The following is a 24231-nucleotide window of genomic DNA, read 5'->3' on the forward strand; positions in this document are numbered from 1 at the left end:
TGCATAATGATGCCAAAAATTGATAGGCCTACATGCTTTTATCCTTGTAATTCCCTTTGTGTGGGTTTACCGAAAACGACTACATATAAGTTACAAGTAATTCAGAATGCTGCTGCCAGAATATTATCAAGTACGGAAACAGATCATATCACACCAATCCTGTATAACCACCATAGGCCACCTATGTTTCTTAGAATGGATTTTAAGATCCTTTGACTTACTTATAAAGCACTAAATGGACAACAGCACCTTCATACATTACTGACCTTCTTAAGGCTTTGTACTCATACAAGTCTGAGATCTACCAATCCTAGACTTATGTGTATTCCAAGGGTGAAACATAAATATAGCTTTTAGCTATTTTGCTCCAAAACTGTGGAACACTACCAGACATTAGAGAATGCATCTTTTTAGTTTGGCATTTTAAACAGTTTACAGTATTTTATTATGCCTCATTTTATTTTCGTTTTCACTCTTATCATTGTGGTATTTTTTGTTTGTGTTCTTTTACTACCTGTGATATTTATTTCCTTTTCTCTCACCGTTTTGTTTCTATATCCATAAAATATGTAATTGCCCTTTTCACTGGCTTATACTTCTATAACTTTAACCTTTTATTTCTTTATATTTTATTGTATTTGTTTATTTAGCTTGTATTTACTCTGGATACATTTACTTAGATTGATCTAATCCTTCTATAATTTGATTGACCTGTATTGTGCTGTTCTTTGCTGTAGTTGTTTCTCTGTCTGGTTTTATTTTAGTCCCATATGTGAAGCATTTTGAGCTGCATTCTATGTATGAATAGTGTTATATAAATAAAGAATAGTGTTATAATGGCAAAACAGAGCAATTAAAAAGAAAAACAAATTAACGAGTTCCATTTAATAAGTTTAATATTCGTGTAAAATAACAAAAAGGCACAATGTACCTCACAAGCTGTTTTGCATAGGTCCAGAAATATATTTAAACAAGGCCTTTGTTTATGTAATCTACATCAATAGTCAATATAGTGCAAAAAAAGTAAGCTTAAAATCATTTCCCAATTTCCCTCTATTCTGAACCGCATTATTGAATACATGCTTTGAGGTGCTGGGTTTTTAATGTCACATAAAGCTCGCAGAAAGTAAACGTAAGAAATAATTCTATAAACTCAACTTTGTCACACAGAAGCATCTCTGATATGCCAGTTGACACTGTGAAAAACCAGCATACCTTTTCATCTTTCAAAGGTAGGCGAGACCTTCATCTACTTGATATTTAAAGAATTGTCTCTGTATTTGCAGCTCCCTGGTCTATCAACAGTGACGTGACACTCAGGGGGCTTGCTGGCCGCGGTCTTCGCTCTGGCTTTCTGTCATGTGCATACTGACTGACATCAGACTCATGGACAACAGCAGCCTGGCAGAGCAGGACTCTGTGAAGAACTAAATTTTTAAGTTTGTTGAGAAACTGCACTGTAAACTTCTAAAACCTGAAATGTCTGGCGTTAGCTTTTAACCTGTGAAGGATCTGTGGCTCTGCTCAAACCGGCTGCCTTCTGGCTCCATTCTTTGCTGCGTACTATTTACAAAATGTTCCTGAAATTATATTTACAGTGCGTTACTCAGCTGTATCTGTGAGTTTATATGTACAATTCAGCCAATGTCCAACAACATTTTTTCCAGATGCAAAGAATGAACAAAACTGATTAGTTTAGCACCATGAGCCCCAGCGCCCAGACACTCCAGCGGTTCAGGCCCAGAAAAATGTAAAGGGGGAATTGGCAGCTGCTTGTACCCATTATCTTTCACAGCCCAAAGTTATTGCTACTACTCAGCGGAGAGTGGCTCTGTCTAGCCTGATGGGAGATGGGAGAGATCTGCCCAGTACCACCAGCTGAAAGCTCCGGGCTCCCCTTCTCTCCTCCTGAAATCTCTCTCACACTGTTCTGTTCACAAAACACAATGTTTAGCTAAGTGACTTCATAATTTACTCATGCTTTTTTCCTGAACTACAATGGTAATATTATGACAATAAAAGCCAGATCAGCATGTCACATACTGATATTCAACAAGCCATGTAATACTCTTATTTATGCGACAAAAATTACAAGTATACAGGATTTCAAATTTCAAGTATGTAAGGCAGATTGAATACTAGGGATTTTAACCATCTTACAGATCCCCCGCAGCTAATTATGTTCTTGTAAAGGGATGCTTCAAAAGACCAAGAGTGCAATTTATGATGACCTGATACCAAGAATTCCAAGCAGGACTGTCCTCAGCTTTCGCCACTGAGGTCATTCTGAATACTGTAAAAAATAATAATAATAAGACAGCATATTAGAGGTAAAGGAGAAGCAAAATGAAAACCTGAGGACAGCATATCCTGTAACAAATCTCATATTGCATTAAACGTTAATAATGCACTTTTAGTGTAACATTTATGGAGTTTCACAAACACCATGGGTTTGGGCGAAGAGACATCCCAAAACGTTACAGCTGCCAGGTAACCTATAGCATAATTACCTGGCTTTCGGTTTGTGACCTTTAGGGGGCACCGGTTGGCCTTCATGGTTGGGGTTAGGGTTGGGGTCAGGCTGGGGCCACTCTTCAGCATACCTGAGCATGGAAGGTAGTATGTTTAATTAAACTACTGCTTTATGAAAACATGACATCTTGTATGCACAGTGCATTTGTGTAAGTCAAAAACTGAAACAGCATATTCAGGGGTTGGACAATAAAACTGGAAGCGCAGGTGGCCACGGGTGACCACAGGTTTGGTTATAGCAGCCTCACCATGAATACTGACCCTGTGGAGCTCCTGGCGAGGAGAGTCAAGGTGCACATTTAATTCTGCAGTGAGTTGGACAGCTGTGGTTTTATGTTTTTTCGATACAATCCTGGTTAATACCTGCACATCCCTTTCAGACGGCTTCCTGTTGCATCCACAGTTACTCCTGCAGGATGTGGTCCGTCCTTTATGGGGGTATGCTGACATTGTCCTGGGTACTGTGGCTCTCGAAACACCACAAAGACTTGCTGTCCTGGTCGCAGATGCACCAGCGAGACGCACACCAACAATTTGTCCTCCCTTGAACTTTGATATGTCTCCCATTATGTTATATGGATTGCAATATTTTATGCACAGCTGTGCTATTGCCCAGCTAATTCAACCTTCACACTCTTACTGATGGAACGTGCAATCAGTGAAGACTGGCCACCAGGCCCTGAATATACAGGCATGAAACCACAAACACTATTAACCGGTGTTGCAGTTTCATTGTCCAACCCCCGTAGTCTCATATGACACCCGAAAGAGTCAGGAGGTCCTTCTTACACGTGAGGGGGAGGGGGTCTTTGGGGGGGCTCAGGCCGAGGTTTAGCTGAGACGGAAATGGGCTGCTGGAATACTGGGGGTGGTCTGGATGGGGGTATTCGGGGAGTTTTCTGTGGTAGGGCGTAGGCCGGTACAGGCGGTGGTTTCTCAGTGGGACGCACTATGGAGGACCGGACCCTGGAGGGACCGGCTGGGCTCTGCCGGCGACCCACCTGCAAAACACAAGGACGGCATCATCGAGCACAGCTCACGCGTTTCCTTCCTTCCTTCCATCCATCCATCCATCCATCCATCCATCCAAACAGCCCCTCACCTCTCCGTCCGGCCCCTGCTTCTTCTGCTGGTTGACATGCGTGCCAAGTGCTCCGTGGCTAACAGGGACACTGGAATGACAGCAAAGTGTCTCTGTTAGGATGGTTCTTCATTCAAACGAAGGCATATTTCCTTTGTGTGCATAACTTGGGAGGTACTTGGCTAAATCTGAACAGTTCTAACTCCAGTTACACAGGGCATTCACACTCAGGCACCAAAGACATCGGAATTGATGATTTTCATCAACGTAAACTGAAATTCAATGAGGGTTATAGATTCATTACAGCAGTGGATCAGCAACTTACCTCTGATTCCCAGATTCAGACCCCAAGTCAAACAACATCTACCAGCTACCGTTTGTATGAAGTGTTGCTGTGCTTCAGCAACCAGAACTATTTCAGCCCCTCATCTCTCCAAGCGTATATGGAAGATACACTATAATGCCAAAAGTATTGGGACATCCCTCCAAATCATTGAATTCAGGTGTTCCAATCACTTCCACAGCCACAGGTGTATAAAATCAAGCAGCTAGGCATGCAGACTGCTTCTACAAACATCTGTGAAAGAATGGGTCGCTCTCAAGAGCTCAGTGAATTCAAGAGTGGTACCATGATAGGATGCCACCTGTGCAATAAGTCCATTCCTGAAATTTCCTCACTACTAAATATTCCATGGTCAACTGTTAGTGGTATTATAACGAAGTGAAACCGAAGGAACAAAAGGAACTCAGCCACAAAGTGACAGGCCACGTAAGATCACAGAGCGGGGACAACGCATGCTGAGGTGCACAGTGTGCAGAAGTCGCCAACTGTCTGCAGAGTCAATAGCTACAGACCTCCAATCTTCATGTGGCCTTCAGATTAGCTCAAGAACAGTGAGTAGAGAACTTCATGGGATGGGTTTCCATGGCTGAGCAGTCAGTGATGAATCGTGTTTCTCTGTCTGGCAATCCGATGGATGAGTTTGGGTTTGGCGGTTGCCAGGACTTGCCTGACTGAATTGTACCAAGTGTAAAGTTTGGTGGAAGGGGGATTATGGTGTGGGGTTGTTTTTCAGGGGTTGGGCATGGCCCTTTAGTTCCAGTGATGGGAACTTTTAATGCTGCAGCATTCAAAGCCATTTTAAACAATTTCATGCTCCCAACTTTGTGGGAACAGTTTGGGGATGGCCCCTTCCTGGTCCAACATGACTGCGCACCAGTGCACAAAGCAAGGTCTATAAGGACATGAATGAGCGAGTCTGGTGTGGAGAAACTTGACTGGTCTGAACAGAGCTCTGACCTCAACCCAATAGAACACCTTTGGGATGAATTGGAGTGGAGACTGTAAACCAGGCCTTCACGTCCAACATCAGTGCCTGACCTCACAAATGCTCTCCTGGAAGAATGGTCAAAAATTCCCGTAAACACACTCCTAGACCTTGTGGACAGCCTTCCCAGAAGAGTTGAAGCTGTTACATATGCAAAGGGTGAGCCAACTCCATATTAAAACATTTGTATTAAAAATGGGATGTCATTAAAGTTCATGTGTGTGTGTAAAGACAGGTGTCCCAATACTTTTGGCAATATAGTGTATGTTCCTGTACCTACTGCGGACAGCCGAAACCGCAGATAATAGCGAACAATTCACGGACCACATATATAACGTGATTTTCGTGTACATACATATGGTTTAATTGCTAAATTAGGCACAGTAAGATATTACCAACATTACATACAGTAATAATGAAGTACATTACACATTATTATGCAGTATTGTACTCATTCTCTCGAATGAAAGGAAGTCTGATGTTTTAGCACAATTTTCAAGGGATGATGAAGCGATGCAAGTCCTGCTTTTTATCCTTGCGATAGTGTGGCGGTTAGGGAGAACGCTAGAGGCAGACTGGAGGAGAGCTCTGCGGGGAAGCGCAGGAATGGGGACAAATCCCATACCAGTGATGTACTGGGCACCACCATGTTATTCCATGTTACAGCCTATATTCACATGGCACTCCATTTGAAACTTATGAACCGTTTATTTCTGGAATTTTCCTTTTTTTGGACCACAGTAAACCACAGATGACTGACACCATGGTTACTGAAACTGTGGATGTGGGGATCACACTGTATGTAAGTGTTTAACTGGCTCACGTGGATGTGGGGATCACACTGTATGTAAGTGTTTAACTGGCTCACGTGGATGTGGGGATCACACTGTATGTAAGTGTTTAACTGGCTCACTTGGATGTGGGGATCACACTGTATGTAAGTGTTTAACTGGCTCACGTGGATGTGGGGATCACACTGTATGTAAGTGTTTAACTGGCTCACGTGGATGTGGGGATCACACTGTATGTAAGTGTTTAACTGGCTCACGTGGATGTGGATGAAGGGACGTGATTCCTCTTGTGCCAGCGCCTTTTCTTGCAACTGTACCAGAGAGCTGCAGCTCCCAGACCCAGGAAGACAAAGGGGAGGATGCAGAGGAGAAGCTGTCGGCCTGGGGGGACACAGGGAGAAGCCGCTGGTCACTGCACACATGGCGACGAGAGCAAGCAGGGTGTCCTCAGAGTGACAGTTATGGAGGTCTTACTGCGGGGGGGAACCGGGCCGCTGTCGATGCTGCCACCTGTCCCCTCAAGCACACAGCTGGGTGGTGACCAGCCGTCTGTGCAGTGGCAGTTGTGGTTGTTGTTGCACAGCTGTGAGGGAAGGAGGAAGAGGACAATGTCAGGAAGCGAATGTCACTGAAACTACATGGTGTCGCTCACAGACTGTTACAGCTCCAAAGACGTTCTCTGTCTCCTCATACAACAGGAATCGTGCACAGTGACACTGACAGGAACCTGGCAAATGAGTCCACTGAACATCAGACTATATGGGGTGGGAAGCCTGGTACACAATCTGTCTTGGATAAGTCTTAGAGTAGAGTACTAATACTTTACTAAGAGCCATGGGGAAATCCTCTTTTCCCTGGGGGGTCACAGCGAAGGACAGCCACCTTGCAGAGCCCAGGGTTAAGGGCCTTACTCAAGGGCCCACAGACTGTGACTGTTCTGCTGAGGCCTTGAACCGGCAACCTTCCGATCACAGCCACATACCACCTCAAAGTAAGTTACTTATTTATATTGCATTTTAAAAACAGCTTCTGCTGACAAAGTGCTTCACATATGCAAAACTGAAGGAATATATACATAAACACAACAGGTTCTCAAGCACAACATGTTTGGAGCCCTTATTAAAATAGATGATTGAGTGTGGAGTTCAGAAGGCCTCCCTCCTTGCTGGGCACTGTCAGGGCCTCCTGCGGCCAAGAGCCAGCCATCCTCCCAGGGGCCCAGAGGCCTACCTACCCCGTGACTGTGGCACTTGCTGCTGCAGTCGTTGGCCTGCAGGAAGGAAGCGTTGCGGCACTCTCCCTCGAAGCAGATCTGTGGACGTGTAGAGAGCGAGACGTGTAGAGAGCGAGGCGCGTAGAGAGCGAGGCGCGTAGAGAGCGAGACGTGGATGCTCCTGTTTCCCAGAGACAACACTCACCCCATTTTGACCACACTTGGTTCCAGTCATCACCAGGCCCGGGTCCAACGTGTCCCCTTGGCTGCTCTGGTACACGTGGGTCCCCCTGCACAGGACCTTGTCGACACCCAGCGGGATGTTGGTGTCGATGGCTACAGCGTTCCTCTCCAGGGGCTTGGGTGCGGTGCTCAGACACTGGATCTTACCGCATTTCACATCCCTTTTGGCAGCATCAACAGGCCCTTGATTAGCAGGAGGCAGGTCAAATCTATTCAGGTCAAGTACCAAACTCTAGGAACTAGCAGCAGGACCCAACCTGGGACTCAGCCTACAACCTTCATGCTATTAGGTCATGGGCATGGCCACAGGCTTCCGGCTCCTAGCAGTGCCCGCTTGCCTTTCCCGGCACCTCCTGTACTCCCCCGTTGTGTCCTTGCCACAGTTGCCATAAGAGTCGCCGGCCTTGTTAACCTCCATGAAGCACAGGTCGGGCGCAGGACTGGCTCCTGTCAGGGAAACAGGCAGAGCGACCTGATGAAAGTGCATCCTAGATGTCAAACCATTCGGTGAAACGCTGCTACTGAATAAACTCACTGAGGCACGCAAGATAGGCAAGAAACACGAATAAATGAATTCCTAATTACTCCGAAACATACACTCATTTAACCAGGCCATAAGCAGAGGACGTCAATAGCCAGTTAATCTCAGGATCCAGATTCTCTGCTGTACTCATCGTAAGGCAGATGCAATGGCTGCTTTAAAGCATTTCAGCAATTATTCATCAGTAACAAGGAAGATCGAGCCCTGCATCACTGGGGGATGGAATGGGGGGGAGCCCTAGAGCCAGCAGCATGCATCGGGAGGACGTGCCTCTGACGTGTCACCGCTGACAGGCAGCCGTGGCCGGACCGTGGGACCCGAGGGACGTGCAGCCAGCTGAGGTAGGAAGTTATAACAAACTAATGGAAACTATGGAGGAAAGCAGCTAATTCTGTGGTCAAGTGACTGTGCTGAGGCAGCTAATAAAGAAAATCTAGTAATAAATAAACGACCCTACGCTTAGTCATTCAGCCTCATTTTGCATTCGTACTTCCTATAGATTTGACTCATGCTAAAATATTAGGCTTTACAGCACCTACACAGCAGCTGTTAGTAAAAAAACAGAAGAAACATTATGTTTGTGTTTTTAGTGACTTATGTGCTGTTCATGATGCTACTACTGACATGTACTGAAGTAAGCAGTATGTTATACAAAATGTGCATAGATGGATAGATGGATGGAAGATAGGTGGATAGAGGGATGGATGGAGGGATATTAGGTGGATAGAGGGATGGATGGAGGGATGTTGGGTGGATAGGGGGATGGATGGATGCTCCTTGTGAGAGCTGGCATTAAGCTGAGTTGTTCCTGCTGTCTATGCCCTGTTATGCCCACCCGATGGCCGCACGATGCCCACCCGATGCCCGCACAATGCCCGCACGATGCCCGCACGATGCCCACCCGATGGCCGCACGATGCCCACCCGATGCCCGCACGATGCCCACCCGATGCCCGCATGATGCCCACCCGATGCCCGCATGATGCCCACCCGATGCCCGCATGATGCCCACCCGATGCCCACCTTGTCCCCAGAGGGAGAGGCACTGCTGCTCCAATGTCAGGCACATGCCCGTGTAGCAGTAGGCCAGCCCGCCCAGGCACGTCGTCCCATCCATCAGGTAGAAGTTGGCGGGGCAGGACTCTGACTTTCCGTCGCAGTACTCCGGGAGGTCACATGACCCCGAGGCAGGGCGGCACAACACCCCTGGGCTCTTCAGCTAAGAAAGAGGAGGAGGTACGGAGGATAATGCCTCACAGGAGAGGGGACAAGACAGGCAGGTGAGTGGGCTTGGGAGGGGATGGTACCTTGCAGTTCTCACAGCAGACGCCGTGTGCACACTGGGCTCCTGCCTTCAGCGTGCAGTTATGAGCATTGCAGCACGGACTGGAGCATTCCTGCAGCAGAGACAGCAACAGACCGTGTGACAGTTACTGCCAGACACCCAAGATGAAAGAACCACTGTATTTTAACGCAGGTAAAGGGCCCTCAGTGTGTCAGAAGTACTACTCAAATGTTACTGTAAGCAGAACCTGAGAACCACACAGATTTTACTGGCCCTTTCTCAATGGGGAAAAAGAAGGGAGATTGCTGCCATAATGGTGAGACAATGCGCGAGCAGCGACAGTCACGGTCACGGCGACACGTCACGGTCACATGCAGGATTCAGAAGCAGGTGTGTGTGGTGCTTCGAGCCGCTTCTGCAGTGCGGAGGCGTGAGGCCGCGTTTCACATGGCCGAGCGAGCGGCAGTCTCCGCCAAGGATCCCGACCTCCGCGTCCCCGCAGTCGCACTCCTCGCCGTCCTCCAGGTAGCCGTTGCCGCAGCGAGGGCCCCCATACATGGTGCTGGTGTTGGGGGGGTTGGAGAGGCACTTCCCCCCCCCAGAGCTCAGGTAGCGCTGTAGCTCCTTCTTGTTGCAGGCGTTGAACACTTTTGGGAAGGGGTGACTGAAAGGGGGGGGGGAGGTCCTGTCATTAGCACACCCTCAGTGACAGATATAGGTGATTCAAGCCTGCAGGTGCCACCCATCTTCCCAAAAGCTGCCACAGGCTGTGTATCTCCTGCTAAATGGGCGGGGCCAGCCATCGCTAGCAGGATGGGGACGTCATCTCACCCCGTGGAGGCGGCCATGATGCAACCCCCGTCGTTGGCGCGCGCAAGACAGCACCCAGGGGTGTCGTGGCTCATCCCGAAATTGTGGCCCATCTCATGGGCCATGGTGGCTGCCACACCCACTGCACTCTCCGAGTGGTCCTGCAGGGGGCGCAGACTGTTAGAGTAGCCAGAGAATCAGCACTGTGTGGGAGGGGCCCGCAATGACACAGACACAGCCCGCAATGACACAGACACAGCCCGCAATGACACAGACACAGCCCGCAATGACACTGACATAGCCCGCAATGACACAGACACAGCCCGCAATGACACAGACACAGCCCGCAATGACACTGACACAGCCCGTAATGACACTGACACAGCCCGTAATGACACTGACACAGCCCGTAATGACACAGACATAGCCCGCAATGACACAGACACAGCCCGTAATGACACAGACACAGCCCGTAATGACACAGACACAGCCCGCAACGACACTGACATAGCCCGCAACGACACTGACATAGCCCGCAATGACACTGACACAGCCCGTAATGACACAGACATAGCCCGCAATGACACTGACATAGCCCGCAATGACACTGACACAGCCCGTAATGACACAGACATAGCCCGCAATGACACTGACATAGCCCGCAATGACACTGACACAGCCCGTAATGACACTGACACAGCCCGTAATGACACTGACATAGCCCGCAATGACACTGACACAGCCCGTAATGACACTGACACAGCCCGTAATGACACAGACACAGCCCGTAATGACACAGACATAGCCCGCAATGACACTGACATAGCCCGCAATGACACTGACACAGCCCATAATGACACTGACATAGCCCGTAATGACACCAAGCCCCTTAAACATGTTCTAGATGGGTTCAGATAAACATACATAACTCCAGTCCGTCTTACCGAGTTCACTCCGCCTGACTGGTACTCGGAGCACATGGCATTCAGCGGTGCCAGTCCAATGGTGGTTCCCTGGAAGGAGATTCCCCTGCACACACAGACACACAGGTTCCGTCTGGGACCTCCAACCACCTGGTGGAGCCAGAGATGCAGGTGTGGCGGGGGGCTGGCGGCGCCGTGGGTACTGACGTGATGAGCTGGGCGTTGTCATTGGGTGAGAGACGCAGCTGCTTGCGCCTCCAGGCCAGGAAGGAGCCCAGGGTGCTGTAGGGGTTCGCAGAAACGCTGATCTTGTCCTCGTCCGTCCAGATCTCCAGGCCAATCAGCGCCACGCGGATGTCGAGGCCCTTGTAGAACTGAGAGAGGCACAGGGACACCAGTGGGGACACAGAAGACTGCAAAGCCTTATGTGAAATGGCATACAGCCTGCCTAGTTCAGGTCGGTTTAGGTGAGAGGCTCCCCACATCTCGCACCTTGTCCACGTGGTTTGCAGCTTCCAGCAGTTTCATGCGGGTGCGTTGATAATCCCTGCCGTGCTTCTGGAACTGTGGACCAGAAACGTTAAACCACATGCGGGAGGAGCCTGTACAGCAGCGTGGGACTCTGATTGGCTGGCCTGTGACGGACAGAGCCATGTGACTCGCCTACCTCAGCGTGATCAGCCACAAGCAGCAGCTCCACGTATTTCATGCTGCCGCTCATGTCCCGTTTTTCCTACAAAAATAAAAGGAAAAAGCCTGTGAAGCCAAATTAGAGGACTCCAGGTGTGGGGGCAGTGAACAGCGAGCCGGCTATAGACTCACCCTGCCACTAGGGGGCGCCTGCGCCATCCCGTGGATGAGGTCCTCCAGCACTTGAGCTGCGTGGTTGTGGCGATGCCCGCAGGTGCCTTTGGGGAGCCGGAGGTGCTCCGCGCGGTAGACGGCATGCCCGCTGGTTCCGAGCCCCCCCCGCCCGGCCAGTGGCTCGATGAGGTACGTCATGCTGCTGTTGACAGTGATCAGGCCCCTAGGGACAAGGGGGATAAGCAGCAGAATACCTTGTGTGCCACACACACTAAACCCGCCATCACTGGGGGTCACTCAGGTGAGCCTGAACCTACCATGGCGGGCAGCCCCCCTGCCTGCTTTTGGGATTTTCAGGTGCCAAATCCACAGTTTATGAGTTCATGAGGGGCGGTATGCAGCTGAGTGGCTTAGGGATCTCTTCCAATGTCCAAAAGGACGTTAAATACCTTGACTGACAGAGAAGTCATATCAGTCTTGGGCTCATGACCAAGCCCCTTAACACAAATTACTCCCAAGGGGCTTATTGCTGGCTGCCCCCCGCTCTGTGACGGCCCCCGACGGCCCCCTGCTCTCTGACGGTCTCTGACGGCCCCCGCTCTGACTGCCCCCTGCTCTCTGACGGCCCCCCTGCTCTCTGACGGCCCCCCTGCTCTCTGACGGCCCCCCTGCTCTCTGACGGCCCCCCTGCTCTCTGACGGCCCCCCGCTCTCTGACGGCCCCCCTGCTCTCTGGCTGCCCCCCGCTCTCTGACTGCCCCCGCTCTCTGATGGCCCCCTGCTCTCTGATGGCCCCCGCTCTCTGACTGCCCCCCGCTCTCTGACGGCCCCCTGCTCTCTGGCTGCCCCCGCTCTCTGGCTGCCCCCGCTCTCTGACTGCCCCCCGCTCTCCGGCTGCCCCCCGCTCTCTGGCTGCCCCCCGCTCTCCGGCTGCCCCCCGCTCTCTGGCTCCCAGCATCCCTCACTTGTACATCACTTTGGACCGAAGCATCTGCTAAATAAATAAATGAATTTCAAATACTTATGAGACTGAGAAGGTCTCAGTCAATTCAGTCTGTTGGCCAGGAGGGCGGCGACAGGATGCAGAATCACCCAGGCGCCTCGTTTCCTGTGACAGCTGCAGCTTCCGCATCGGCCGAGTGTCCCAGTGAAACCCATGCGGACACAGAAACACTTGTGTGTGCTTTCACACTCACGTTTATGCGTTTATGCCGAAACACGCACAGCCAGCAGGGTGTGTAAGAGACACCCCCACGGCTCCCACGCGGCCCCAGCTCACTGCAGCGCCACCGGGCTGCTGAGATGAACACGAGGACGCCTGAACACGTCCCTGCTGCCCCACTTTGCTCTGAAGAATGCACCTCTCTGGGTGGATCTTCGAATCCTGCAGCAGATGTTGCAGCTCTGAGGTTTATCAATGGCGGTCTGTTCTTCCGCTGCTCTCCCTGCAGGCTCACGGGGCTTCAGAGAGGAAAGAGCAGATCCCAGAGCCGCCATCCTACACACTGCACCCCCCCCCACCGAGATCCTGCGAGTTCCTGAAGCTGCACTCAGTTGACTTCAGTTACGTTGTCTCTGCATCTCCTGTCATGGCCCTTAATCTGACTCAGTGAAATGTGACAGCAACCAGTAAATGGAAGCGATACTGTGATGTTAACTGCGCTAAACAGTGTGTGGCTCAGTGGGCTAAGCCTGTGTGCCTGCAATCAGAAGATCAGCGGTTCAAACCCAGCCTCAGAACGTCTGCTGGTCCTTGAGAAAGGCCCTTAACCCCCTGGGCACTACTATGGGTGGCTGCCCTTCGCGGACAACTTACTCTACAAAGAGGAAGTTGAGGGAGGCATAAAAGCAATTTCCCCACGGGGACAATAAAGTATCTATTATTATAATTAAAGTCGAAGTGTTGGAAGTTCCCAGAGACAGGATGTGATGTCACTAGCTTACTCTTACCTCAGCCCCCCGCAGCCACTGACAGCCACACTTGAGTCATCCTCTCCTGCCACCACACCATGGAAAAAGCAGCTCTCCTGGAAGGTTAAAAACAGCAGAGTAATTAACAGGTTACGTGAAGAAGTGGTGCTGATTTTATGGAGGTGTACCCATCTGTTCTGTCCACGAACCTGGTGTGGGGAGAAGGTGCGCCGGGCCCCATCTGGGCTGTACCACGTCTCCTTGTATCTGGGGGAAAACAGCTGCCTTTCACAGAGAAAAAGATCACAGTGTAACTCACTGCATCTGGCTACCTCGTGTTACAAGGCCCATCGGGTGATTTTATATCGGGTGTCAGACGTTTTCAGGGAAAGGCCGGGAGGAGAGCGATGGAGAAGTCATCACAGCACAGACAGCACCCCCCCATATCACGGACAATTATTCATCAGCTTCCATTTTGATGCAAATAAGGAGTGTGGCTGTTAGCACAGCTCCTCGGCATGGACAGCCTGTGTTTCGCCAGCGTGCGGCAGGCTCGCATCTCCGGGAGTCCAAATAGCGTGCATCAGCTTACAACGCGGCCCGGGCTTCAGGACATGGGCCTCACGGCTGGGAAATGGAGACTGCATTCATAAACCTAAGAGGCTACATTTCTGACCATAAAAAAACACGTCTTGCTCGACAGCTCAGCCAGATGGTGTCCTATTTAATAATTCTTTTTCAAAGATAAATGCAGCCGCATCTTGAATGAAACATTTTATTTCTGCCTGTTTATTTTATAATTTTTTCTTAAATTTTCTCTTTTGACAGTGTCCATGACGAGCTGAAGCAAAGTTAGAAGTAGGATTTACTGGCCACACTGATCTTTACTTACAAATGGAAGCCTAAATCAAATACAAGCCTCCCCCCCCCCCACCCCACCCCACCCCACCCCTATCTTAAGATGATGTCACAACATTATGGTGGACCTGTTAAACAGCCCTTTCATCACGGGGGTGCCCTTATTCTGAGCACTGCGTATCGCCTGCTCCATGCAGTGGTGAATCCCAGCTCAGGTATTATGTGCGTGTTCTGTGTGCTTGTTCATGTTGCTGGACTGTCACACGTTTCCCCACCGAAAGGTGTGACAGCACAGAGACACTGTCCCAGTGTTTATACTGGCCACTCCGGTGCTGGTGGGCAGGGTCCAGAGCCAGCAGGTGACCTTCTGAGTGCATTTACCTGTACAGACACCCTAGTGCTGTCCACACGCAGTGTTCACCTGTTTACTGTGGACCCTAGCATCATGCATGCTAACATCATGGCTTAACGAGGTGAAAACAAAGAGAATCTCACATCAGAGAGGATTGTGGGACAATGCAAAGAGAGGACAACACATCACTGAATCTCAAAAACACACTTCTGATAACATTTGTTTGTCTTTCCTATTCTGGCTTAATCCTTAATCCTATGGTAACCGCACAGTTAACTCTCAGTTTACAAATCTACAACGATTGGCACAATATAAAACGTTAAGTGACAGTTCGTTAACAACGTGATTCAAGGTTCAAACAAAAATAAAGTACTTTTATTTTGACCAACACAAAGCGTAAAGCACAAAGCGGAGCAGTTACAGGCGTTCAACTTCATGTCACTATTTAATGGTGGAAAAACCAGACTTTGCACCAGCGCAAGGCGGACAAGGGCTGGCGTAACTCTCTTAATTATTCAGAGGCGTAACATATAATGAACCAATCAGAATGGTGCATCACCTCACCTTTAATAAGTACAGTACAGACCATATTCCTTTCTCCAGCCAATTTTCATAGAATAAAGAATCATTCCTATATACCATATATCTACAATTCCAGTATGATGTTTTACGAGGGTTGAAGTTTATAAATCAATTTCCAATATAGTAAAACTTGTTGATGAAATGCAGATAATTTAATAGGGAGCCTTTTTAGGTCACAGTCAGCTCTTGGAAGGAAGTTGATGGCACCTAGCCTCATAAAAACTTGGTTCGGGATATGAAACCAGAGGCTATCTACATTTTTCAAAAAGGATCGTAGCCAATTTATTTTAATAGGACCATAAACACAGTCAAAATCAATGGCTTTCATCCCTCCTGCCTTATATTCTTTAAACATTGTTTCCTAATGTAGTTTGTCTTTGTCTTGCAGATATAATCGAGCAGATCATCTACGGGAGCAGCACCCCCCACCCAGCTGAGACAGCTGCCCCCGCGACCCGACCTCGGATTAAACGGGAGATGATGGATGGATGGACGGACGTCCGGACGCCCACGCAGGGGCTCAAAAAGAGGGCGTGTCCGGGGAAACCCGGATGGACGGTAACGCTATGAAAAGCGTATAAAATTACTTGAATTGAATTGACATGAAATGTCACCATGGAAGACTGCAGCAGTGCTGAGATGCTGACCTCTTGTGTGGCACTGAGGAGGCAGTCAGACCACCCAGAGATACAGCAACGGTGGAGGGCGTCTAAATCATGGCGGAGTTACGAAACAGGCATCAGCAGAGTCTCAGCCAAACACACAGGCGTCGCTAAGAGGCCAATGCTCCGCAGCAACCGCCTTCGAATCTCCCCCAGCCAGGTTTTGGCTGTAGTGAACTGCCATAGGTCACTGCGACGCAAACAGAAACCCCAAGGACACGCCTCCCGCCAGTGCCACTAGCCTCTGATCGATCCCCGGTTCCGCCAAGGACACGCCTCCCGCCAGTGCCACTAGCCTCTGATCGATCCCCGGTTCCGCCAAGGACACGCCCCCCGCCAGTGCCACTAGCCTCTGATCGATCCCCGGTTCCCCCAAGGACACGCCCCCCGCCAGTGCCACTAGCCTCTGATCGATCCCCGGTTCCCCCAAGGACACGCCCCCCGCCAGTGCCACTAGCCTCTGATCGATCCCCGGTTCCGCCAAGGACACGCCCCCCGCCAGTGCCACTAGCCTCTGATCGATCCCCGGTTCCCCCAAGGACACGCCCCCCGCCAGTGCCACTAGCCTCTGATCGATCCCCGGTTCCGCCAAGGACACGCCCCCCGCCAGTGCCACTAGCCTCTGATCGATCCTCGGTTCCCCCAAGGACACGCCCCCCGCCAGTGCCACTAGCCTCTGATCGATCCCCGGTTCCCCCAAGCAAGACGGGAATGACTGTGTGGCGCTGAATGAAGTGCTTGGTTTACTGGCTCGCCCATTTTAAATTTGTACCAAGTCCTTAACCACGGTTCAGCTTGGGTGCTCTGTAACTGGCGTCTCATCCAGACAGGTCGAGGGAGGGGGAGGGAGAGAGAGAGGGAGCGAGAGAGGGATGCCAGCTGTCCCTGAGAGCTTTTCACAGGTCCACAGTGTACAGGCGCTTGGCAACGGCAGGGATTCAGGGGCCTGGGGTGGGGGGGGGGCAGGTGCTCTTGTTGAGGACATTAGAGGAGACTGATGTGCTGGCAGGCTGATGTGTGTACGGACCCCTACCCTACAGAGATAAAGAACGACATTAGGACATCCGGGCAGTTACAGAAGGAAATAACTCAACGTGCCCCCCCGCCCCACCCTGAGAGCTCACCGGTGGTCTAAATTACAACTGGCCATCATTTAATACTTTCTGTAAAGCCTTCGGAAGGAGGACAGTATGATTTCCTCAGGCAGCAGACATGATGGAACGGTCTACATATAAAGTTTAACAGCCTTCACTGGTGTAGAAAACCTTTTTCTGAAGCACCGGGCAGCAGGATGGGTTAACAAGACATTTTCTCTCCCTGATGGAGCTGAAACAACCATTAGCATATTCCCTCGTTCCCCTTAGAGATAAAAAGCCTGAGAAACGGTCAGACGTTGGCTAGGAACCAGGCTCTATTCAGAAATGTGCCTCCCATACACCCTGAACAGTGCGAGCCCACACCACACCCCCCCTCCCTCCCCATACGCACCGCCTCAGTCTCCCCCCCACCCCCCCTCGCCTTCTTTAGATGCATAATGGCCAACATTTAGCGCCCGTGCAGGAATGAAGCGACGGCAGCCGATGCAGGCCTGGGTTCTGCCTGAGCATTTGAGGAGCGTAATGGGGTCCATCTGCCTCATGCGGGAACAAAGAGGCTCGGTGCAGCTCGGGCAGCAGGCAGCCGCGCCAATGCAGCGGGGTCAGCGGGGCACATTCCCCCGGGACATCGCATGACATCATCCCTGGGGGGTGCGAGTAGCTGGCTGAGGAATGGGGTGATGCAACAGAAGATCATGCAGTCTGAACGGGAGCCATGGATGGTGGCCTGGGGCAGCCATGACAGGCCAACGTGCTAAAGGTCACTAAAAGCACCTAAATGGCCCAAGAGCCATGGGGGGGTGGGGGGTCAAAAATGAAAGGGGGCGACGTGAAATCGAATCCAGCAAAGAAAAGGCTTAATGACATTTGTCTGGTGAGAAGGTACAATGCGGCCAGGTCACGGTAAATGAATGGGGGGGGGGGGATGGGCGAGTGCCCCATACACCAAGTGTGAGGAGCAGAATTTCTGATCACTCTGCTGTCCACCTGAACGCCACCCAAGCCCGTCCCCTGCAGTCCCCTCCCTGCCTGAGTCAGCACAGACCCCCACTCGCCATAGGATCTTCAATTAGGATAAAAGCCTTGCTGCACAAATGAAATTCAGGACGTTTCGGCACAGAGAGGGAGGATGGCTGCCGGCCACACAGGGTGAGAGGTGTGCGGACGAGAGCCAGGGTGACGGAGACAGCGGGGGGATACACGACGACAAAAGATAATCCAGGGAAGAAGTGGGAGAGGGGTCTGCGGGGAATGGTGAATGGGAAGACAGGGGAACGTGAGACAGGGAGAGAGGTCTGCGGGGAATGGTGAATGGGAAGACAGGGGAACGTGAGACAGGGAGAGAGGTCTGCGGGGAATGGTGAATGGGAAGACAGGGGAACGTGAGACAGGGAGAGAGGTCTGCGGGGAATGGTGAATGGGAAGACAGGGGAACGTGAGACAGGGAGAGAGGTCTGCGGGGAATGGTGAATGGGAAGACAGGGGAACGTGAGACAGGGAGAGAGGTCTGCGGGGAATGGTGAATGGGAAGACAGGGGAACGTGAGACAGGGAGAGAGGTCTGCGGGGAATGGTGAATGGGAAGACAGGGGAACGTGAGACAGGGAGAGAGGTCTGTGGGGAATGGTGAATGGCAGTCTGTGCTGAACACAAGTCCACTATTTCGCACGGACTGGCACCTCAAACGGAGCCTGGTGTGCAGACATGGAGGCTGGCACAGCTCGGAGCGGCCATTTGCAAACCTAATCAGCAGAGCCTCCCCCCCCACCGCCGGAAGCTGGGGGCTCGTGGCACAGCACGGCCGGCAGTGATTATAAATCAGCAGATCAGCAGCGATTTTAAAACACTGCACCAGCAGCAACTTTGAGTTCAGCCTGATCTTACTTAATCCGAATGACTCCACTAAAGCATCCAAGCAGTATAAATAAGCAGAATTAGAAGTGACTCTGGGTAGCGGCCCCCATGTGATGTGCCAGCACACTATTATTAAAACGCCCGTTTCCATGTGGGCTGTGGCTGTGAGATTCAGCCCCCGCCTCCCGCCGGGGAGGTCAGTCATAGACACACATGCTTCACAGACTCCATTGGCCTGTAGCCACCCTGTTTGCTTGCACCTTGTTTTTATTGCATTCACAGGTTTTTTGTTTGAGGTTTATATTGTGAGGACCTGAAAAATGTCCCCACAATGTCATAAATACAAACCCACACATACATGCACACTAATGGATTTACGTCACTACAGAGACTGACACCATGCAGAAGAAAGACGTGCACAGTGCACAGCTAGATTCAGGACAAAGTCATCAGCGTGTGCGGCTGGACGTCACTTCACAGTGACAAAGGCTTCCTGTAACCTTCTAGTCTGCCACTCATTTACAGACCAATCGGAGTCTCCATCTCGCAGTAGCCTGACGATTTACCTCAGTCGCCCAGCTCTGCTGGGAGAGGCCAAGTCTCCACTTCTGAATCATTTATAAAACTGCCAGAAGATAAATTGACTGGAAGCTAATGACAGACACGGCACAAAAGATAAAGAAATGTAGAAGAAAAATTTGTAGGGTACAAATCCTTAGTTAAACAACAAAAACAAAAATTGTGTTGCATTTATAGTAATTTTACTGTGATTTCAAATTATGTCCTGCTGAATTGCACAAACCAATTAAAATATAATTAAAAATATACCTGAAAATGGAGGCACTACAGTCATAGAGCACAGCTGGAGATTTCCCAACAGTTATACTTCCTGAATCTCAGATGAAGTAAGACCACACAAGACAATAAACAGACAAAGGACAGATTGGTCTGCAAGAAGGAACGACGCCCAGGTCTTGCACATGAATCCAGAGCTAACAAGGTACCAGGACTCCAGCACCCCCCAGGAGAGAGACACCCCCCCCCCAGGCAGAGACAGCAGGATTCCAGCAGCCCCCAGGAGAGAGACACCCCCCCCCAGGCAGAGACAGCAGGATTCCAGCAGCCCCCAGGAGAGAGACACCCCCCCCAGGCAGAGACAGCAGGACTCCAGCAGCCCCCAGGAGAGAGACACCCTCCCCAGGCAGAGACAGCAGGATTCCAGCAGCCCCCAGGAGAGAGACACCCCCCCCCCCAGGCAGAGACAGCAGGACTCCAGCAGCCCCCCAGGAGAGAGACCGTCTCCTGGCCTCAAGCGGAGATGCCGGATCTGCCCTCTGAGTCCCTCATGAGTGCCGATCGTTTACACTCACCGAGGTCCATCACGTTACCATGCAGATCTAACCAATCAGACTCCTGTTCTAAGCAGCTCTGGAGCAGCAGTTTGTGTAATTCAGAGCCCAGGAAACAAGAGTGCAACAGCTTCCTGATTGGCTAAGGAGAACGGCAAGGACTCACTTGTTCCTCTGGAGCTGAAGCATCAGCTGTCTTCCCTCAGCTGTAATAATCACCTCTGCATCCCAGGCCTGGTCCTGAAATACACCGTGCATCCGGTCCTTCACACACAGTGAGAGTCACTATGGCCTCAAACGAAAGCCAGCATCCTACCGCTCTCACCGCTCTTCAGTCTCATTCATACTTTACCTGAATCTTGAATCATAGGCTTGTATTTTATTCACATTGTATGTGGGATCAAATCCCACAACGTGCAAAAGCAAGCAAACATACATACATAAGTGAGCAATATAAATGTGACTGGAGAGCTTACGGCTGGATTCCCAGGTGACCTCCTGTGTCTGGCAGGATACGACCACATCGGGTGAATAATTCCATATTGGTCTATGGAGTGTTGTTTACCCAACCACCTGTCATCTATTAACAAGAAAACAAACACCTTACTGAAATGATGACAAAACAGGAGACCTTTACCTCTCAATTTATTCTTAAGCATTATACTATCCTAATGGTAAAAGAAACTTGCAATTAATACAAAAAGCAATTGAGGTTTAAATTGCGGGGACCTGAAAAATGTCCCCACAAGCTAACGTGGAAAATACAAACCCACACACATATGCACACTAATGCAATTATCTCAGTACAGAGACACTATGCAGAAGTAAGACGAGGCACAGGTTACGCACGTTTACACAAACGCTCGTTTTAAAAAGTTTTAAATTAACGAGGAACAAAATGGGGAATGAATGAATTATGGCAATTATCGGTAATTATTAGTATGGCATACGCGTATAATCGAACAAAAGAAATATACTATAATAATCAAACAAAAGAATAAGTCGTAGTAATCAGCCAGGGAGTCCTCGGCGCACCAGGCTACTTCGGCGACAATAGCCATATGAAGCTCAGCATTTTCAAAAACCAGCCATCAACCGATTTAAAAGTATTATCATTTAGATGATTACAGACCTCCCAGAATACGTCGGGAGTGATCGGTCTGCACTTACCTGAATACGCATCCTTTCTCGATGCTGTGCATTTAAACACAAGAAAGGAAAATACACATACATACAAAGAGCAGTTTAAAGCGATCAGATTACGGAGCCACCGACGACAGCCGGGCAGAATCATGATTAAAAAAAGAAGGGGAAGCACATAGGGCGTATTATAAATGAACCGGCGGTGGGGCCGGTCGCGGAGGCTGCATCCCCTCCACCCGATCTGCTGCGCCCCCTTACGGGCCAAGGACCAGCCGGGCTATTTATACGCAGCCCACCCTTTGGCAATTAGCTGTAGAGGTTTTACTATATTAAAAATACAATATAAGCGTTTTGCGTATTTTCACAAATGCATATCAGTATTGCAGATTATATATTAATTACATGCACATATCTGACAAGCAACACAGACTTGAATCTGCGTTTTCACTCCTACACACACTATTTTGAGGTGTACGTTTAATTATTTAGAAATCTATTTCCACCCGGCAAAGCGTGGCAAGGCATCTCAACCCCACCACAATAGGTCCTGTGTTTAAAAAAATGACAAAACGCGCGACTGCGTATTACAGTAAACAGCTGCAGAGTAACTAGCAATGCAGGGCGCTCGATACTCGCACGTCACTCTTTGGTTCGTTCGCAAGGGCGTGATTATCAGCCACCATCGGCTGCACGTCACCTCTGGGCGATAGGTATTAGGGCCATACTCCAGCCTGGGATGCTGCAATGACGGCTACGGCGGAACGGGGGGCATCGCTAATGCGGTCTCTGAGGGACATTACAGAAGGGGGCTCTCATACAAATGTAAAGGACTGCCTTAGCTTTACCCTGGTAGCACAGGGTCTTTGGCTATCGGTGAGGGTGGCGAGAGAACGTAGAATCCCTATAAACACTGCAGTTATGCACATCAGCACAACCACAACAAACCAACGTCTAATAATTTCGCCAGAGCAACTTTGTTACATACAGCTGCGGATAAAATTAAGAGAACACTCTAAAAAAATCTTATTTTTAAATCCTGGTTTAATCGTGGTTCTGCTGGCAGAAGGCTACACTGAGCAGCAGGATGCTTCCAGGTTCAAAGTTTTTAAGAAAGCAGTACACAAGAATACAGTGAAGCAGGAGACACTGGGAACAACCAGAAACCAGCCAGGCAGAAGACAGAAGCAACTCTCTAATGCCAGAGATGGCCGTTAGCTCATCTGACAGTTTGTCAAGAATCGGAGGGTGACCTCAAGTGACCTTCAAAAAGAAAGGGAAACATTGAGTGGTGTGAAGTGCACTGCTGGGACAGTTTGTATCCGGCTCCTAGAAGCAGGACGTTAGTCCCATAAAACAGGAAAGAAGCCCTTCATCAGTGAGATTATTCATAAACGCAGACCTGTAAATTGAGAAATTAGTGAAACAAAAAATTGTGCTGTGGTCTCAATTGTTTCCACGACTGTATCTTCTGGTTAATGTTACATCCCATCATATTCAAACCTGCGTCATGACACAGTGAGAGAAAAGGCGCCTTCGAATTGGCCGATTGTTTTCTGCCACAGTGGGGCGTAGAGCCCCGAGCCCAGCAAGCGCCCAGCAGCTCCTCGTCCCAGCTGGAGTTGGCAGATCTTCCCATCCATGGTAGAGCTAATCAGGGGTTCAAAGCACGTCACCAGAGCCGCTTCTGCGGACTCTTTTAGACTAGAGTGGTTACTCCTCACTGCAGATAGGATGAAGGCAGAGAGTTTGAACAGCAATTTGTTTCTGCTGGCGATTCAGTGTTAGCCCATAACGAGCCCTGATGATCATTAATCTGCTGCGTGGAATCAGAGCACGATGCTGCACACTCAGTCCAAATCAGTGCTGCGGTCACAGTGTCGGCCTGTCAGAGCTGGGCTCCAATGCCCAGCACTGTGACCAGCTAAGCTGCCTTCCGGGAATCACTGCCTCATTCACTGTGGACTCACTCACAGCAGCAATAGATGAGGCTGCAAAACCACAGATCATCATTTTCAGAAGGTCAAGCCTTAGCTTTTATTTACTCAACTATTAATGCTAAACATGCAGATACAAAACTGGGCCTTATGAGTCGTATCTGATGTAAATGGTGACTGCTCTCCCTCTAAAGAGCCCCTTCATTTGGGAAGACAGGACTTCTGCAGGCAGGGAATTGGCCCAAGCAGTTCACATTTCTTCCAATGGATGGGCTACATCTGCGAGGAAGAAGCATTTCACCATGACATCTGCATGCCTTGCCTCAGCTTCCTAAGTTGTCCCATTTCCGCAGTTAGCTTTTTACAGCAGCTGTGTGCAGTCCAAGAAAAGCACCGTTGGAAGAAGTTCAGTATGTTTTATGTGGTTACATCTCACTCTGGATCAATACGATGTCTTTCTGGGGCGCCCGATCCACAGCGCCGAGCCTTCATCTTACAGAATCTCCATCTGTCACTCACTGCATAGGTATCTGATAGCTACACACACAACTTTACGAGATTTAAATCAGAGACCAGATACATCAGCACAGTGCATTTCTCCGGAACAGATGGATACAGCCACATTCACCTGAAGTTACACCCACTACGGCTTAATGGGTAATAGGAACCTCTCTCATAAAATGTGATTTTTTTTTTTTTTATGGATTTCTTTATTTATCTTTTCGCCTTAATATTCACCAATATGCCAGTACAAAATTAGCTCATTTTAAATTGCTATTCATTTCATCCTAATTACCATTTTTTTTTTACTGAATTTTGATTTGCTGTGTATTCAGTTTAGGAAGCCTTTCACAAAAGGGATGCATTTGCACTACAGACCTGTAGGGGGCACAGTGATACAGACATGCTTATCTTATAAGTTTATCACTCCACACACATTT

The 24231-nt window shown here is 49.7% G+C and overlaps 1 protein-coding gene across 3 annotated transcripts; it reads right to left on the reverse strand.

Annotated features, from left to right (window-relative positions):
- Positions 1 to 878: 878 nt before the first annotated feature.
- adam19b (ADAM metallopeptidase domain 19b) lies at positions 879 to 24165 on the reverse strand. Of its 3 annotated transcripts, none has more exons than XM_072717742.1 (23): positions 21384 to 24165; positions 20690 to 20793; positions 20380 to 20453; positions 13670 to 13727; positions 13500 to 13576; positions 11569 to 11773; positions 11414 to 11479; positions 11239 to 11310; positions 10954 to 11120; positions 10768 to 10852; positions 9845 to 9984; positions 9500 to 9677; positions 9036 to 9125; positions 8752 to 8947; positions 7527 to 7635; positions 7151 to 7349; positions 6967 to 7044; positions 6207 to 6315; positions 5990 to 6113; positions 3635 to 3704; positions 3322 to 3533; positions 2511 to 2603; positions 879 to 2293 (listed from the first exon to the last, which is right to left on the reverse strand). In XM_072717742.1, the coding sequence occupies exons 1-23, from the start codon at positions 21505 to 21507 to the stop codon at positions 2263 to 2265; spliced, it is 2661 nt and encodes an 886-aa protein (XP_072573843.1). In that variant the 5' UTR covers positions 21508 to 24165; the 3' UTR covers positions 879 to 2262. The 3 variants fall into 3 exon arrangements, with proteins under 3 accessions (XP_072573843.1, XP_023700433.1, XP_023700436.1); XM_023844665.2 differs by having other exon boundaries at positions 13670 to 13745; XM_023844668.2 differs by lacking the exons at positions 13500 to 13576; positions 13670 to 13727; positions 20380 to 20453; positions 20690 to 20793; positions 21384 to 24165 and adding an exon at positions 11868 to 12133.
- Positions 24166 to 24231: the final 66 nt, after the last annotated feature.

The sequence above is a fragment of the Paramormyrops kingsleyae genome, chromosome 10 (assembly GCF_048594095.1).
Source record: "Paramormyrops kingsleyae isolate MSU_618 chromosome 10, PKINGS_0.4, whole genome shotgun sequence".
NCBI lineage: Eukaryota > Metazoa > Chordata > Actinopteri > Osteoglossiformes > Mormyridae > Paramormyrops > Paramormyrops kingsleyae.

Coding starts and splice junctions, on each gene's coding strand:
- adam19b (XM_023844665.2), bottom strand. CDS start 21,507: ATGATTCTGCCCGGCTGTCGTCGGTGGCTCCGTAATCTGATCGCTTTA. Junction 10,853..10,953: donor GACAACGCCCAGCTCATCAC/GTCAGTACCCAC, acceptor CTGTGTGTGCAG/GGGAATCTCCTTCCAGGGAA. Junction 3,534..3,634: donor AGCAGGGGCCGGACGGAGAG/GTGAGGGGCTGT, acceptor TGTGTTTTGCAG/GTGGGTCGCCGGCAGAGCCC.